This window comes from Salvelinus alpinus, chromosome 4 (genome assembly GCF_045679555.1).
Source record: "Salvelinus alpinus chromosome 4, SLU_Salpinus.1, whole genome shotgun sequence".
NCBI classification, from domain to species: Eukaryota; Metazoa; Chordata; class Actinopteri; order Salmoniformes; family Salmonidae; genus Salvelinus; species Salvelinus alpinus.
The window spans coordinates 72,518,734-72,537,763 of record NC_092089.1 but is presented as its reverse complement, the minus strand read 5'-3'; the positions used below and the strand labels follow the sequence as shown (position 1 = coordinate 72,537,763).

The window sequence follows — 19,030 nt, the reverse complement described above, 5'->3', positions numbered from 1 at the left end:
AATCAGCTGATATCTCAAAGTGCTGTACAGAAACCAAGTCTAAAACCCCAAACAGCAAGCAATGCAGGTGTAGAAGCACGGTGGCTAGGAAAAACTCCCTAGAAAGGCCAGAACCTAGGAAGGAACCTAGAGAGGAACCAGGCTATGAGGGGTGGCCAGTCCTCTTCTGGCTGTGCCAGGTGGAGATTATAACAGAACATGGCCAAGGTGATGTCCGTACTGTGAGACGCATAAGACAGTGCTACAGGGAGACAGGACGGACAGCTGATCGTCCTCGCAGTGGCGGACCACGTGTAACAACACCTACACAGGATCGGTACATCCGAACATCACACCTCCGGGACAGGTACAGGATGGCAAGAACAACTGCCCGAGTTACACCAGGAACACACAATCCCTCCATCAGTGCTCAGACTGTCCGCAATAAGCTGAGAGAGGCTGGACCAAGGGCTTGTAGGCCTGTTGTATGGCAGGTCCTCACCAGAAAGAACCAGCAACAACGTCGCCTATGGGCACAAACCCACCATCGCTGGACCAGACAGGACTGGCAAAAAGTGCTTTTCACTGACGAGTCGCGGTTTTGTCTCACCAGGGGTGATGGTCGGATTCGCGTTTATCGTCAAAGGAATGAGCGTTACACCGAGGCCTGTACTCTGGAGCGGGATTGATTTGGAGGTGGAGGGTCCGTCATGGTCTGGGGCGGTGTGACACAGCATCATCGGACTGAGCTTGTTGTCATTGCAGGCAATCTCAGTGCTATGAGTTACAGGGAAGACATCCTCCTCCCTCATGTGGTACCCCTCCTGCAGGCTCATCCTGACATGACAGTCCAGCATGACAATGCCACCAGCCATACTGCTCGTTCTGTGCGGGATTTCCTGCAAGACAGGAATGTCAGTGTTCCGCCATGGCCAGCGAAGAGCCCGGATCTCAATCCCATTGAGCACGTCTGGGACCTGTTGGAGGGTGAGGGCTAGGGTCATTCCCCCCAGAAATGTCCGGGAACTTGCAGGTGCCTTGGTGGAAGAGTGGGGTACAGCAGGAACTGGCAAAGCTGGTGCAGTCCATGCGGAGGAGATGCACTGCAGTACTTAATGCAGCTGGTGGCCACACCAGATACTGACTGTTACTTTTGATTTTGACCCCCCCTTTGGTCAGGGACACATTATTCCATTTCTGTTAGTCACATGTCTGTGGAACTTGTTCAGTTTATGTCTCAGTTGTTGAATCTTGTTATGTTCATACAATTATTTACGCATGTTAAGTTTGCTGAAAATAAACGCAGTTGACAGTGAGAGGACTTTTCTTTTTTATAACATACTAATCAGGGGAAATGAGAAGCAGGTGTGTGTAATCAGACAAGACAGTCCGGGGTTCATGATAATGAATCCCATTCAGTTAAGCCTAGAAAGCCGGTGACGTAGTCCTCTGGAACTGGTGAACAGAATGAGCATTAGTACCGGGGGGATCCGTGACACCTCCCCCGCCCTCCTTTCGACAAATCTGACCACAACTCCATTTTGCTCCTCCCTTCCTATAGGCAGAAACTCAAACAGGAAGTACCCATGTTAAGGACTATTCAACTCTGGTCTGACCAATTGGAATCCGCGCTTCAAGATTGTTTTGATCTTGCGGACTCGGATATGTTCCTGGTAGCCTCCGATAATAACATTGACGAATACACTGATACGGTGACTGAGTTTATCAGGAAGTGTATAGGAGATGTTGTACCCACTGTAGCTATTAAACCTACCCTAACCAGAAATGATGGATAGATGGCAGCATTCACGCAAGACTGAAAGCGCGAACCAATGCATTTAACTGTGGCAAGGTGACTGGGAATACGGCAGAATAGGAACAGTGGTTATTATATCCCCCCGGTTATTCCCTCCGCAAGGAAATCAAACAGGCAAATCGTTAGTATAGAGACAAGGTGGTTGCAATTCAACGGCTCAGACACGAGGCGTGTGTGGCAGGGTCTACAGACAATCACAGACTACAAAAGGACAACCAGTCACATTGTGGACACCAACACCTTTTCTTCGCCCGCTTTGAGGATAACACAGTGCCACCGACGTGGCCCGCTACTAAGGACTGTGGGCTGTCCTTCTCCGTGGCCGATGTGAGTAAGACATTTAAGCTTGTTAACCCTCGCAAGGCTGCCGGCCCAGACAACATCCGTCAGAGCATGCGCAGACCAGCAGGCTGGTGTGTTTACAGACATATTCAATCTCTCCCTAGCCCAGTCTGCTGTCCCCACATGCTTCAAGATGGCCACCATTGTTTCTGTACCCAAGAAAGCAAAGGAAACTGAACTAAATGACTATCGCCCCGTAGCACTCACTTCTGTCATCATGAAGTGCTTTGAGAGACTAGTCAAGGATCATATCACCTCTACCTTACCTGTCACCCTAGACCCATTTCAATTTGCTTACCGCCCCAATAGATCCACAGACGATGCAATCGCCATCGCACTGCACACTGCCCTATCCCAACTGGGGTACGTGAGACGTTAGCGTCCCACCTCTTCAACAGCCAGTGAAGCTGCAGGGCCCCAAATTCAAAACAACATAAATCCCATAATTAAAATTCCTCAAACATATAGGTATTTTAAACCATTTTAAAGATAAACTGGTTGTAAATCCAGCCACGGTGTTCCGATTTCAAAAAGGCTTTACAATGAAAGCAAAGCAAACGATTATGTTAGGTGAGTGCCTATTCACAGAATAACACAGCCATTTATCCCCTACCCCAAAGAAGTTAAGGCTATCTTACAAACTAACGTAACATTCAACCTTAAAATTAGTAACACATTCAACGCCACATTTTGAGGTTACTTTTAACTTTAAATGTCTTCTTATGTAATCATATAAAGGGTGCGTGTTCAAGATACAGTAGCATGCATAGGTCATCGCAGGTCTGCGGAGATATTCACAATTGCTGCAATGATTTGCTCAGAATCTCGAATGGTATTGATCACTTGCACCATGTACTTTTAATGTAATCTCAACTGCAATCCAGGTCATGTGGTTGTGCTATTAGATGAAGCACAGTGATATCACAATCTGTTGTAATGTATAAATAAACAAAATATCTGACATTGTATTCCCATTTTGAATTTTGCTGTGGTTTTAAATGGTTGAAAGTGCAGTGATTATTTTTTTTCTCTCTGCACTGTGTGTCACGCACCGTGTGTTGACATGCAGGAAGTAAGCCGGTGCCCCAGGGTCTCAAATGCAATAGTCCGGCCCTGATAAAGACGTATTTGTTAACCAGAAGAGCAACTTGGCTGACAAACACTTTTTTCTGTCACTCGGGTCTAGACCAGACCCGTTATTCGGGTTCAGGGCTGATTATTCTCGGGTCCGGGTCTGATTGTCCTCGGGTCTGGGTCTCACTTTTTGGACCCGAGAAGACCTCTACTACTGGCTAGCCAAGTCCCTGATACAAAACACTGTTCAGAAGTAAATGGGGTGAGGGTTTTATGTTTTTTAATGTTCTCAGCTATTGATGACCTGGTTAGTGTCAACATGTCTAAGACAGAAAGGGAAAGGGGGATACCTAGTCAGTTGTACAACTGAATGCATTCAACTGAAATGTTTATTCCACATTTAATCCAACCCCACTGGGGAACAGTGGGGTTGGATTAACACTGGTGCAAACCTGGACACTCTCCTGTCTTGTCCGAGCAAGGATCAGGATTTTGACATCTGCTACAGAGGTTTGTTTGGGTCAACGCAGCGCGTACCAGACGTGAATGATGGAAGAGATCCAGCCAGAGTTAACATGGCTTAAAGAAAGTAACATCTGCATCTGCCTTGTCTCATGTTTTTTTTTCTTACTCTTTCTTTCTTCTTCTGTACCTCTCTTGCCAATCGGTTTGGAGCATCTTTTCCATTCTTGACAGCTGGGCTGAGTTACAGACTGCTTAACGACAGGCCGACAGACAGAAAGACACAGATGGTTCAATTCTCATGTCACCCGACTGCGTGGCAGAGAGGGGCAACAGGAGGAGAATTCACACCCACCGTCCCCACTTCTCCACCCCTGTAATGACATGCATATTTTCACATTGTTAACATGGTCATTGTGTCACGCACCATATTTTGTGCCACTAATTTGATTTATTTAAAACATACTTCTTGGAAACCGTGTGAAGGCATGGAAGTGAGGTTTGTTGAATCCTGTTTTCTGGAGACCAATAAAGGAAATGGGCTCCCTTGCCTTCCCTTGAATGCCTTTCGGGGAGAGGGTGGGCTGTGTCGTGCTAGTATGCAGGGACTCAGGGAGGCTCAAGTTTTCATATTGTTTAGCAAATGTTTTAAGGTTTGTTGTCATACCTCATTTTGGGGCGAAAGGGGAGGCCTCATTCTTGTGGTGGAAGATACGGTCATCAGGCCAGTCAAGGCCCCCTCTACTGCTGGGGAGTAGACTACTGTGTGTGTTGAACAAAGGAGCATAGCAGACTGAGAAGGTGTCAGTCCATAGAGAGACAGACAACCCCGCTGACAGGGGTAGACAGGTGGGAGATGTTGTAATAACATTGCAGATGGGGGTTTGAGAGGTGTGTGTGTGTGTGTGTGTGTGTGTGTGTGTGTGTGTGTGTGTGTGTGTGTGTGTGTGTGTGTGTGTGTGTGTGTGTGTGTGTGTGTGTGTGTGTGTGTGTGTGTGTGTGTGTGTGTCCTGATACCCTCCTTTCATCTGAGCACCCTGTTGCTGAAGAATCTCACTCAGAGCACAAAGTTCATTTTCTCTTCAACTTCACTAAGAGGTTATCAGGCAGCTGGTGTGCACAGGGAAAATAAGTATATTATGTTCTGTCATACTAGATTTATGTCCATAAAGGAAATAACTCCTTTGTTTTCACATACATCATCAGTAAGCTAAAGGGGAAAGTGTTTTTAATAGTGCCTTCATAAGTTTGAATATGCTTAACAAAATGTATCAAGATGTCCAAATAGAATTTGCACCTTTTGGATATTTATGAGGGAGATCAAATAAAAGCGTATCTTGGGTTATCTTGAATTCAACTGGCATTCCGATTCAGTGGATGGTGTGGAGCAGAGCTCTATAATTGAAGACACATTTGAGAGATGTCTCAACGGCTGCCAAAGAGCTCCACAGACAGCAACACTGGTGCAAGAGAGACCTCTACTGGCATGACCATTTTTGGAACAGTATTGTTGTTGTACAGATGTCTTTCCTGTTAGCCAGATGGAGTTTATGCCACATACATGCCATTCAAATGAACCCCTTTTGAGGCTTACGACCTGGCTGACCATATTCTCATTATCACAGCTATTCTCTCGGCTCTCTTCTACAAGTAGTAACACATAAATGAATGTTCATGCCCTATGGCAGACAGAGGCGTAAGTATACCAACAACGGCAGCCTTGTTTACTACTGTACACCTTATGTCAACGTTACATTTGGCGTGTGTAACAGCGCAGTGTTCAAAAAAGGTTATTCAATGCTTATGAATGTTCTGTGTCATCCCAGTGAAGCGTTGATACCCAGTATCCTCCTGCTTTCATCAATGCTCCACAGGTTGGTGGACTACCATCTTGATTTAACTGGCCCTGAGAAGAGGCCTTACTACCACCATGATAGATTTTCCTAAAGACAGGACAGGTGGTAGGAGCGGTAGCTCAACTTGTTTTAATGGACAAGTGGAGGGAGAGGGAGGAAGAAAAGGGGAAGGAGAGGAACGATAAGACAGAAACTTCAGCTTTTTTCCCAGGATACTTAGCAGCCTTTCCCTTCATTCCTCCTTTTATGGTTGAGAAAAAATCCCAGTTGGGTATCAGGAGTGGGAGGCTAGGGAAGATAAAAAGAAAAGAAACACAGCTGAGCAGAAATGATGCCTCAGAACCTGCCTGGCACTAAGGTATTTAGGCCCTGTGAGAAAATAGATTACAGATGGCTCCTAAAGTTGCAGGGGGAAATGTCTCAAGCCTGGTGCACCTTGTATCCTCTATGGGTGCCAGACAGATGGAATGATACCTTGCTGTTTTCACATTCAAATGCACATTGAAATCATAGCACATAACAGTAGTAGACATGGTTCCAAACGTGTCTCATAGGGGTATATGTTACTCAACGCCTGGAATGGAATATGGAGGGATGGGTACAACTCCATAGTGAATCCAAAATGATTATAACAAGCTAAAATTAGAGGACTAGAAATCCAGAAGTAAGGGAATGTATCATACATTCCTGAGGGTCATATACATTCCTGCTAAATTCCAGACTATGGTAACCTACTATTATACTATGGTTGTAACCTCTGAGACTTTTTGTTAGGCATCTTAAAGTTCGAAAATAACACCACATTCTCTTGTGATTTACTGACCATATGCGAGATTGGCAATTTATAACAATGAAACATGTTAGCTGTAATATCACGCACTACTTCTTGCCAGGGTAAATACCCAATTGTGCTAAAACTAGGCCTACGGTAATCTGCGTGAAACGTAGAAAGCACATCTGTCTTCCAGACACACTAGAAGAGTTGGAGGTGTGCTAACATACATCTTGTACAGCAGTAAAGGGAGACTTTCCTCCCCACCAGCTGATGGTTGTAATAACCAGCTCTGTGACTTCACCTTTGCACCCTGTAGCCTGGCTGCCTGACCCATAGCGGGCGTCTGGACCCCCTGGTCACCCCATCGGCTGTAAAATAAGCTGCTGTCGCTCGCCAACGAGGGGTCAACGGTGTGTCAACAATCCTCCATCGAGCCACGAGTCCCCCCCAACCCCAACCCATTCTCCCTTTGCACCCCGAAGCTCTGAAGGAGCCCCTGTCCTCTTCATTTGGAGAGCGCTCATTGAAGCTGGACAAAGGAAGCTGCTGAGGGGTTGTGGAGGATTACTTCTTCTAGCACACTCGACATCAACACTAGAACTATCCTCACATGACTGAGCCACACACTTGTTTTTCCAGAGAAACTGTTGTCACTTCGTGCGATGTCCCTGGGAGTTTTAGATTTAGAATAACATCTTGTTTTGGTAGTGTTGTGTCGCGGAGATGTTCCTGTTCATAGAAGTGTAGCGAGCGTGGGCGTCAGTCTGGCCTTGCAGCCCCTCTCCAAACCCTGACACCTAACCCCTTGTGTGTGTTTACTCACGTCAGCGTTAAACATTTACATATCCTTCTAAACACGGTGTCAAACAACCACATAATTCCACTCTGTTTTGCATTAACAAGCAAACGACAAGTTCCTCTTTACCTCTGAGAGCAACAGAAAATTCTCCCAAACATCCATAGTAATCAATCTGGTCTAACCAAACATGAGAACATGGATGGACTTTAAGTAAACAACCTTCACCTCGGGTAGGGTGAAACCTCATCTGTAAGATTGTGCAGAATCAAACAGGACTCAACATTTTGGCAATGTTTTCTCTTTAGTAAGCAAGAAACCTCTGTGAGAAGCCGTATGTCTGTGGCTTGTTAGACCCAGAGTTCAGGAACGAGTGTTTTCTGAGGAGGCACGTAGAGGCATTCCTTACATGGACCCTGTGTACCTATAAAGTGGCCTTTTTACAAGAACCGAACAACTCCCAGTCTCAGCCATTTCTATTTATAACCCCTAGGTGAGGACTTTATATTTAGACAAGCAGGTCAGTAGACAAACATTCATTTCACACAGAACAAAATTATCATTTTTAATGGATATATCCTGGTGTTGAATGTATATAATGTGTTTCCCTGGTTGTGACCAAGGTTAAACGTAAATATGCTATTCTGGTAATACCTGTAATGGTACCATTAATAAACCCAGGTTGGATTCTGCATGGTTGGGTTCTTAACTATTTATTATGTCCAAATTCAACTAGTTTCCAGCTGCAACACATAGTTCATCCTTGGCTACACCTTCGCCTTCCAGAACACCTTCAGGTAATCTGACTTCACACACGGCAGCCGTTGAATCCTGTTGTGGTTGATATAGAAATGAATCAGACAATGTCTTTCAACAAAAATATCTTTAGGGGGTAGATCAGCTTTAATATTGCAGATAGATTGTAGATTCCTTCAGTGTAATTGTCTGATTCATTTCCAATCCCACATATATATTTTGGGGTAAATATATAGTGTACCAGTCAAAACACACCTACACATTCAAGGGTTTTTCTTTATTTTGACAAATTTCTACATTGTAGAATAATAGTGAAGACATCACAACTATGAAATAACACATATGGAATCATGTAGTAACATGTAGCCATCCTTTGCCTTGATGACAGCTTTGCACACTCTTGGCATTCTCTCAACTAGCTTCATGTGGTAGTCACCTAGAATGCATTTAAAATGAAATGTGTGCCTTGTTTAAAGTTAATTTGTGGAATTTAATTCCTTCTTAATGCATTTAAGACAATCAGTTGTGTTGTGACAAGGTAGGGGTGGTATACAGAAGATAGCCCTGTTTGGTAAAAGACCAAGTCCATATTATGGCAAGAACAGCTCAAATAAGAAAAGAGGTCAGTCAATGCAGAAAATGTCAAGAACTTTGAACGTTTCTTCAAGTGCAGTCGCAAAAACCATCAAGCGCTATGATGAAACTGGCTCTCATGAGGACCGCCACAGGAAAGGAGTTACCTCTGCTGCAGAGGATAAGTTTATTAGAGTTACAAGCCTCAGAAATTGCAGCCCAAATAAATGCTTCACAGAGCTCAAGTAAAAGACACATCTCAACATCAACTGTTCAGAGGAGACTGTGTGAATCAAGCCTTCATAGTCAAATTGGTGCAAAGAAACTACTACTAATGGACACTAATAAAAAGATGAGACTTGCTTGGGCCAAGAAACATGAGCAATGGACATTAGACCTGTGGAAATCTGTCCTTTGGTCTGATGAGACCAAATTTGAGATTTTTGGTTTCAACCACCGTGTCTTTGTGAGACGCAGAGTAGGTTAACGGATGATCTCTGCATGTGTGGTTCCCACGTGATGCGTGGAAGAGGTGTGATGGTATGGGGGTGCTTTGCTGGTGACACTGTCAGTGATTTATTTAGAATTCAAGGCACACTTAACCAGCATGGCTACCACAGCATTCTGCAGTGATACGCCATCCCATCTGGTTTGCACTTAGTGGGACAATCTCTTGTTTTCAACAGGACAATGACCCAACACACCTCTAGGCTGTGTAAAAGCTATTTAACCAAGGAGAGTGATGGAGTGCTGCATCAGTTTACATGGCCTCCACAATCCCCCGACCTCAACCCAATTGTGACGGTTTGGGATGAGTTGGACCGCAGAGTGAAGGAAAAGCAGCCAACAAGTGCTCAGCATATGTGGGAACTCCTTCAAGACTGTTGGAAAAGCATTCCAGGTGAAGCTGGTTGAGAGAATGCCAAGAGTGTGCAAAGCTTTTATCAAGGTAAAGGGTGGCTACTTTGAAGAATCTAAAATATATTTTGATATGTTTAACACTTTTTGGTTACTACATGATTCCATATGCGGTATTTCATAGTTTGTCTTCACTATTATTCTACAATGTAGAAAATAGTAGAAAATAAAAACCCTTGAATGAGTAGGTGTCCAAACTTTTGACTGCTACTATATATATATATATATCTCTTTTAAAAATATATTTTCCTTTATCATTTTCCCCCTAAACCTAACATGCCTTCTCCTAATTGGAGTAAACTAATGGAAAACACCACTTAGGCTTCTACACACACTTTACAGACAACGTATTTTACAAGTTCCCTTTTGTTTGTTTTTAATCCCATCCTTCAACTACCATCTATCGCTAAAGTGCATCCAGTTTGAGTTCTATTTTGCCATATATTTTTAACTGTGCTGTTTCACAAAAGTTCTGAACCTATGTACATTTTACAGACACAGTATATTTTACATGAGTTGTGTTTTTAATCCCACATCTGGTTAATTGTAAATGATGGGAGTTAATGTCAGGAATGTTCACCAGGACAAAACATTAGCATGTGTTGTGGTTCTCTACTCATCAGCTAGAGTCATCATCAGGATTGGCAGAGTAACAACAAGACAGACATTCCCAGGTGTTTTTACTTGTTGATTTACTATGTTCCACCAGTGTGTCTGAAAATAGACAATGACAGGAAAGTGTGTCCAAATAAAAGAACACTAAGACTCATACCAAAATATAGACAATAGACTGTAACGAAGTTGCATATCACACTACAGTAGTCATGCAGTGGTTTCAAGACATTTAAACAATGACAACAATAGAACGGGGAGGTTGTATGGTTCTCAGAAACAGTTGAGTAGCGAGACAAACAGACAAAAGTTAGGAGTGCCTCCACTGGGTTGAAGAAAAATAGATGGATTTCATGGTCTTCTGACCTCAAGGAGGTTTTTGGTATCCGTCGACAACGTGCCCCCCCTGAGAATACAAAATAAACTATAGGTGAGTCCGGCCAAAAGGCAATGAACATAAACCACACACACAGGGCCTACACAATTTACAGTGAGAATATTCTGGAAAATTCAACATCTGCTCCCTCCCCAAACCTTCATGTAAGGAACAGTATGATATTTTTATCTCCCTCAAATGTAAGAGTCATAACATGAGTCTGTCCTCTGGTGTGTGAATCAACCATATAATTCATAAAACGGTAATGCATTTTAGCATGGTCACTTGTCTCATGTCCTATACGTCTCCTCCGGCAGTCCCTATTGCTTCGGCTAACTTCCTCTTCTCTCAGGCTCACTAGAGACTGCAGCCTGCATCATCTGCACTCAATCAGAATAATTATCTCAAAATGTGCACTCCAGAGCTAGTCAAAAGGGAACAAAGCACAGAGACCTCTGGGAAACACCTCCTCCAGTCATTAGTCATCTCATTCCCTTGGTTTGGAAGAGCACCCCGTTGCCTGGAACACAGCCATGCATAGCACAGACTGACTGAGAAAACCAGACAGAAATCCATGCCCCAAGAAATGAAGGTTCATACGATTCTCCAGATCCTAGGCAGTCATATTACTATTGTCATGTCCATTTAGACCAGTGAAGCACAACTCCCGTCTGTAGTCATTCTAAATCCAGCAGGCAAACAAACTCACTGATTGGCAACACACAGCAAGACGCAGCCCCTGAAGACTAGAGATGTGCAACTCATGGCCATTGGTTCGGTCAAAGTTAGTGTAGGCTATGCTTACTGGGTGGGGTGTGAACTGGCTGAAGAGGTCCTCATACAGCTTTCTCCATTTGTCCACCTGGGTTTGCAGGTCAGCCATCTCACCGGATTCCCAAGAGGGCATTCTGCAGAATCGGAAAGGGAAGGGAATAAGTTCTCATGGACATGTGGGATTGAGAAAAGCCTGTGTATGTAACCGTTGTTACCAATTACTTTAGCTATGTCTGAGAATTGTTATGGGGCCTGTTTTGCTGTGTCACACATAACTGACTGTTAATGGTATGACTGAGGAAGAAAAACTGATCTGAGACAAGTTGTTATAGGTAGAGGCCTCGGGTCACTGAGGACAAATTGCTGTTACCTGTCACAGTGCTGGCTGACTGTGTCCTCTAGGGGGCAGCACAGCATCTGTGTGGTGCTCTCTGAGCTCTTCCTCAGCTCTGCTACCTCCTTCTCCAACCGTTTCACCTGCTGCACCAGAGAGTCCTTCTCCTCTGACAGGCAGTCTTTGAATCTGGAGGTTTCATCCAGAGATTAAATCTGGTGTTATCCACTGTCTGTGCTAAATAACCAATGACAACAGAGTGATGGTAGATCATAGCTACCTCTTGACGCAGCATATCCAGTAGCGCTGCTGTTCACACAGCCACTCAAACTGCTCGGCCGTCTCCTGGAGCTTCTTCAGGCTGCCCTCGTTCTCCCGCTGCAGTCCCTGCACCTTCCTCTGGCAGGCGCTGCGCAGCTCCTCCAGCTCCTGGGTGCTGGCAGCGTAGCCGCACTGAAGCGCTTCCAACTCCAATACATTACTGTCGGCCAAAGACACATAAGAGACCCTGAACTTAGGTGCTTAGAAATGTTTCTAATTTGTGGTCTTAAAAAAAAATATATTATGCATCATCCCTCCTGAATGTTGCATGAACAGCCAATATATCTAACCAACACGTAACCACCTGGTCATTTCCGTGTACAATCAATCATGAAAACGTACTTCTCTATGAATCCCCAGTTTATCTTTCACAGGCAAACGATGAATTTCAGCTTGAGGGTTTGAGCTGAGCTCATGTTAAACTCCCCTTTATCATACCCCTAGTGCAATGCTACCCCTGAAATCACGATGTGATAACGTATTCTGACTGTCAGCCAATTTTCCAAACTGGGGATTCAAAGTCAGCAAGTTATAGCACAGCATGCTTAAGGGCACGTGTGTTTTTGCAGACTTAAAATCACAAATCCAAACATTTTCTATTTGACGTGTGACAACCTGACTAGTTGGAGATCTGTTCAACGTGTTTTTAAAACAGTTGGGACGGCTTCACTTGGCTCATGTTTGTAGGAGATGGTAATCAAAAGTTAGGAGTTTCATTAATTTTTATGTTTATTTGCTTAGTGCACGCCCTTCTCTGGACTGGCTTTACTTTTACAGTTTGTCCATTTGTACAGCTGGATAAACCATAGCTAAATACTGCTGCCATTTAAAAAAAGTATGTCTTGTGTTTTAAACATTAAGGGGGTCTTTGGGTACACACACAATAGTACCATTTACTTTCTCCTTCCCACAGTGCAGGACAGTAGACTTACCTGTGCAGCTGCACCTGAAGGTCCTCTGTCAATGCAGATCTCTGCAGGTCCTCAGTGTGCAGCTCTTCCACCAGGCCTTCCAGCTGCACCTCAGAACTTTGCAGGTGCAGTAGCTCCGAGTTGACCTGTTCCAGCTGTAGGCCCAGCAGTGCAGCATCTCTGGAGCTCTCCTCCACCACAAGATGCACCCGTTGCTGCAAGAACACAACCAGATCCTTGGTGAGGGCCACAGTCCACACAAACACATGGGTAAACACAAGGACACAGATGCTGTATGTATTCAGCACATGCTATTGTAAGACTTCCCTCAGAAATGGGAGGAATTTTCATGACATTCCCTCTATTATACTGTTAGTATTCATGTCATCCAGTTGACAAACTCTGGAGATTTTACAAGTGTCATTTCCAAAAACACCTACAGTGGCTTGCGAAAGTATTCACCCCCTTTGGCATTTTTCCTATTTTGTTGCCTTACAATCCCCCCCCCCCAAAAAAAAAATCTAATTTAATTCCAGATTGTATCATTTGATTTACACAACATACCTACCACTTTGAAAATGCATATTTTTTTATTTATTGTGAAACAAACAAGAAATATGACCAAAAAAACCTGAAAGCTTGAGCGTGCATAACTAGTCACCCCCCCAAAGTCAATACTTTGTAGACCCACCTTTTGCAGCAATTACAGCTGAAAGTCTCTTGGGGTATGTCTCTATAAGCTTGGCACATCTCTGGAAGACTGAAACAGGTATCCCTCGAGAATTTCCCTGTATTTAGCTCCAGCCATCATTCCTTCAATCCCGACCAGTTTCCCAGTCTCTGCCGATGAAAAACATCCCCACAGCATGATGCTGCCACCACCATGCGTCACTGTGGGGATGGTGTTCTCAGGGTTCTTCCATATGTTCTTCCGCCGGATACTTCCGGCGCCGAAAAAGAGATGGCCGCCTCGCTTCGCGTTCCTTGGAAAATATGCAGTATTTTGTTTTTTTATGTGTTATTTCTTACATCGGTACCCCAGGTAATCTTAGGTTTCATTACATACAGTCGGGAGGAACTACTGAATATACGATTAACGTCAACTCATCATCGTTCCTACCAGGAATATGACTTTCCCGAAACGGATCCAGTGTTTTGCCTTCCACCCAATACAATGGATCTGATCCCAGCCGGCGACCCTGTGCGACGCCGTAAAAGGGGCAAACGAGGCGGTCTCCTGGTCAGGCTTCGGAGACGGGCACATCGCGCTCCACTCCCTAGCATACTACTCGCCAATGTCTAGTCTCTTGACAATAAGGTTGATGAAATCCGAGCACGGGTAGCATTCCAGAGAGACATCAGGGATTGCAACGTGCTCTGCTTCACGGAAACATGGCTAACTCAAGAGACGCTAACGGAGTCGGTGCAGCCAGCTGGTTTCTTCATGCATCGCGCCGACAGAAACAAACATCTTTCTGGTAAGAAGAGGGGCGGGGGGGTATGCCTTATGATTAACGAGACGTGGTGTGATCATCATAACAACACACAGGAACTCAAGTCATTCTGTTCACCTGATCTAGAACTCCTCACAATAAAATGTCGACCGCATTATCTACCAAGGGAATTCTCTTCGATCATAATCACAGCCGTATATATTCCCCCCCAAGCAGACACATCGATGGCCCTGAACGAACTTTATCTGACTCTTTGTAAACTGGAAACCACACACCCTGAGGCTGCATTCATCGTAGCTGGGGATTTTAACAAGGCTAATCTAAAAACAAAACTCCCTAAATTCTATCAGCATATCGATTGTGCTACCAGGGCTGGAAAAACCCTAGATCATTGTTATACTAATTTCCGCGACGCATATAAGGCCCTCCCCCGCCCCCCTTTCGGAAAAGCTGACCACGACTCCATTTTGTTGATTCCAGCCTACAAACAGAAACTAAAACAACAAGCTCCCGCGCTCAGGTCTGTTCAACGCTGGTCCGACCAATCTGAATCCACGCTTCAAGACTGCTTCGATCACGCGGATTGGAATATGTTCCGCATTGCGTCCAACAACAATATTGACGAATATGCTGATTCGGTGAGCGAGTTCATTAGGAAGTGCATTGACGATGTCGTACCCACAGCAACGATTAAAACATTCCCAAACCAGAAACCGTGGATTGACGGCAGCATTCGCGTGAAACTGAAAGCGCGAACCACTGCTTTTAACCAGGGCAAGGTGACCGGAAGCATGACCGAATACAAACAGTGTAGCTATTCTCTCCGCAAGGCAATCAAACAGGCTAAGTCCCAGTACAGAGACAAAATCGAGTCGCAATTCAACAGCTCAGACACAAGAGGTATGTGGCAGGGTCTACAGTCAATCACGGATTACAAAAAGAAAACCAGCCCCGTCGCGGACCAGGATGTCTTGCTCCCAGACAGGCTAAACAACTTTTTTGCCCGCTTTGAGGACAATACAGTGCCACTGACACGGCCCCCTACCAAAACCTGCGGGCTCTCCTTCACTGCAGCCGAGGTGAGTAAAACATTTAAACGTGTTAACCCTCGCAAGGCTGCAGGCCCAGACGGCATTCCCAGCCGCGTCCTCAGAGCATGCGCAGACCAGCTGGCTGGTGTGTTTACGGACATATTCAATCAATCCTTATCCCAGTCTGCTGTTCCCACATGCTTCAAGAGGGCCACCATTGTTCCTGTTCCCAAGAAAGCTAAGGTAACTGAGCTAAACGACTACCGCCCCGTAGCACTCACTTCCGTCATCATGAAGTGCTTTGAGAGACTAGTCAAGGACCATATCACCTCCACCCTACCGGACACCCTAGACCCACTCCAATTTGCTTACCGACCCAATAGGTCCACAGACGACGCAATCGCAACCACACTGCACACTGCCCTAACCCATCTGGACAAGAGGAATACCCATGTGAGAATGCTGTTCATCGATTACAGCTCAGCATTTAACACCATAGTACCCTCCAAACTCGTCATCAAGCTCGAGACCCTGGGTCTCGACCCCGCCCTGTGCAACTGGGTCCTGGACTTCCTGACGGGCCGCCCCCAGGTGGTGAGGGTAGGTAACAACATCTCCACCCCGCTGATCCTCAACACTGGGGCCCCACAAGGGTGCGTTCTGAGCCCTCTCCTGTACTCCCTGTTCACCCACGACTGCGTGGCCATGCACGCCTCCAACTCAATCATCAAGTTTGCGGATGACACTACAGTGGTAGGCTTGATTACCAACAACGACGAGACGGCCTACAGGGAGGAGGTGAGGGCCCTCGGAGTGTGGTGTCAGGAAAATAACCTCACACTCAACGTCAACAAAACAAAGGAGATGATTGTGGACTTCAGGAAACAGCAGAGGGAGCACCCCCCTATCCACATCGACGGGTCAGTAGTGGAGAAGGTGGAAAGTTTTAAGTTCCTCGGTGTACACATCACGGACAAACTGAATTGGTCCACCCACACAGACAGCGTTGTGAAGAAGGCGCAGCAGCGCCTCTTCAACCTCAGGAGGCTGAAGAAATTCGGCTTGTCACCAAAAGCACTCACAAACTTCTACAGATGCACAATCGAGAGCATCCTGTCGGGCTGTATCACCGCCTGGTACGGCAACTGCTCCGCCCACAACCGTAAGGCTCTCCAGAGGGTAGTGAGGTCTGCAGAACGCATCACCGGGGGCAAACTACCTGCCCTCCAGGACACCTACACCACCCGATGTCACAGGAAGGCCATAAAGATCATCAAGGACAACAACCACCCAAGCCACTGCCTGTTCACCCCGCTATCATCCAGAAGGCGAGGTCAGTACAGGTGCATCAAAGCAGGGACCGAGAGACTGAAAAACAGCTTCTATCTCAAGGCCATCAGACTGTTAAACAGCCACCACTAACATTTAGCGGCCGCTGCCAACATACTGACTCAACTCCAGCCACTTTAAAAATGGGAATTGATGGAAATTATGTAAAAATGTACCACTAGCCACTTTAAACAATGCCACTTAATATAATGTTTACATACCCTACATTACCCATCTCATATGTATATACTGTACTCTATATCATCTACTGCATCTTGCCATCTTTATGTAATACATGTACCACTAGCCACTTTAAACTATGCCACTTTATGTTTACATACCCTACAGTACTCATCTCATATGTATATACCGTACTCTATACCATCTACTGCATCTTGCCTATGCCGTTCTGTACCACCACTCATTCATATATCTTTATGTACATATTCTTTATCCCTTTACACTTGTGTGTGTGTATAAGGTAGTAGTTGTGGAATTGTTAGGTTAGATTACTTGTTGGTTATTACTGCATTGTCAGAACTAGAAGCACAAGCATTTCGCTACACTCGCATTAACATCTGCTAACCATGTGTATGTGACAAATAAAATTTGATTTGATTTGATTTGATATGTTTGGCGAACACCAAACGCAATGGCTTTTTTCTGGCCACTCTTCTGTAAAGCCCAGCTCTGTGGAGTGTAGGCTTAAAGTGGTCCTTTGGACAGATACTCCCATCTCCATTGTGGAGCTTTGCAGCTCCTTCAAGGTTATCTTTTGTCTCTTTGTTGCCCCTCTGATTAATGCCCTCCTTGCCTGGTCCGTGAGTTTTGGTGGGCGGCCCTCTCTTGGCAGGTTTGTTGTGGTGCCATATTCTTTACATTTTTTAATAATGGATTTAATTGTCCTCCGTGGGATGTTCAAAGTTCCGGATATGTTTTTATAACACAACCCTGATCTTTCCTTCTCCACAACTTTGTCCCTGACCTGTTTGGAGAGATCCATGGTCTTCATGGTGCCCCTTGCTTAGTGGTGTTGCAGACTCTGGGGCCTTTCAGAACAGGTGTATATATACTGAGATCATGTGACAGATCATGTGACACTTAAATTGCACACACATGGACTTTATTTAACTAGTTATGTGACTTCTGAAGGTAATTGGTTGCACCAGATCTTATTTGGGGGCTTCATAGCAAAGGGGGTGAATACATATGTGCGCAACACTTTTCAGTTTACTGTTTTAAATACCTTTTTTAAACAAGTAATGTTTTTCATTTCACTTCACCAATTTGGACTATTTTGTGTATGTCCATTACATGAAATAAAAATACATTTAAATTACAGGTTGTAATGCAGCAAAATAGGAAAAATGCCAAGGGGGATGAATACTTTTGCAAGGCACTGTGTAGATAAATGTGGCTAGCAAGCCCACACGTGAGAGTAGTTGAACAGAATTAGGATTTGACAAGGAATGTCTCAGGGCAATTTTGCTTAGCTTCACTAGCATTGGAATGTATTGAGTTTTTTGCATTGAGATTCTACATTCTGCCAATTGAAAGTAGAACATTAGAAAGATGTAGAAAATTGCATGACTTCTAATCCATGCAATTACACAATATTACATTAGCACGTACACTGTAATTATACTGTCGGTACACAGCTTCACAGAGTGACAAGAGCCGTCTGTGGTTGACCAGTGAAAAGATGGAAACAAGACGTCAGTACCTGTTCATGATGGACCCTGCCGAGCAGTTCATCGTGTTTGTACATCAAATCTATGTTGACCTGCTCCTGTTGGCAGAGCTGTGTGGACAGAGCCTCCAGCTCATTCTGCAGGCTCCTCTCTCTCTCCCTGGCCCCCAGGCATTCCCTCTCCAGCACTGCTATACCAAAAGAAGACAACAGCCCTGTGACTGGAATGGTTATATTGTTCCCACATCAGAGGACAACTTGCCCTTACCTATTCAAATGATTCTCTGTCACTGTACAGTAGGTTTGGACTTTGAACCCTGTAAAATCCTTGGTGCCTGTTATATGGCTTAACTAGAAACAGTGAAATCATGACATCATTCACCCTGAGAATAGCTAACTGTTAGTGTATTGCTGTTTTTCTTGTAGAACTACACTTTATCTATTTTGCAATTGATTATGATGGTGACATGTGTACAGTACATTGATCAATGACAGGCAGATTCTTCTTTGAGTGAATAGCCAACAGACTTATAATCCAAAGTAGTTGGTCTATAAGTCCTCCCAGTCCCATAATGACCCAATAACTACCAATACCTACCTGTTTCATGTGTCAGGCGGTTACACTTAGCCGTCAGGTACTGGATCTGACTGTTGTCTTCATCGCTGTAGCTATGCGCTCTGAAAAATCTCCTCATTCCCGTCTCCCTCGTTCCCTTACTGTGGTTCACCTGTATCGTTCAGCTTCCATGACTGTCAGATGCACAGGGGCAAGCCACTGATTTACTAGCTTCTTCTAGTTACGTGGCGCCCTAAAGACAGAAACTCCTCCCGTTTTCATATGTCAGTGTTTG

At 44.8% G+C, this 19,030-nt stretch overlaps 1 protein-coding gene across 2 annotated transcripts; it reads right to left on the bottom strand.

The window, feature by feature from the left end:
* Positions 1-10,022: 10,022 nt before the first annotated feature.
* On the bottom strand, positions 10,023-19,000 carry LOC139574397 (hyaluronan-mediated motility receptor-like). Of its 2 annotated transcripts, none has more exons than XM_071398925.1 (7): positions 18,778-19,000; positions 18,213-18,370; positions 12,697-12,890; positions 11,724-11,924; positions 11,480-11,632; positions 11,141-11,243; positions 10,023-10,365 (listed from the first exon to the last, which is right to left on the bottom strand). In XM_071398925.1, the coding sequence occupies exons 1-7, from the start codon at positions 18,872-18,874 to the stop codon at positions 10,327-10,329; spliced, it is 945 nt and encodes a 314-aa protein (XP_071255026.1). In that variant the 5' UTR covers positions 18,875-19,000; the 3' UTR covers positions 10,023-10,326. The 2 variants fall into 2 exon arrangements, with proteins under 2 accessions (XP_071255026.1, XP_071255027.1); XM_071398926.1 differs by having other exon boundaries at positions 18,213-18,367.
* Between the last annotated feature and the right edge of the window lie 30 nt (positions 19,001-19,030).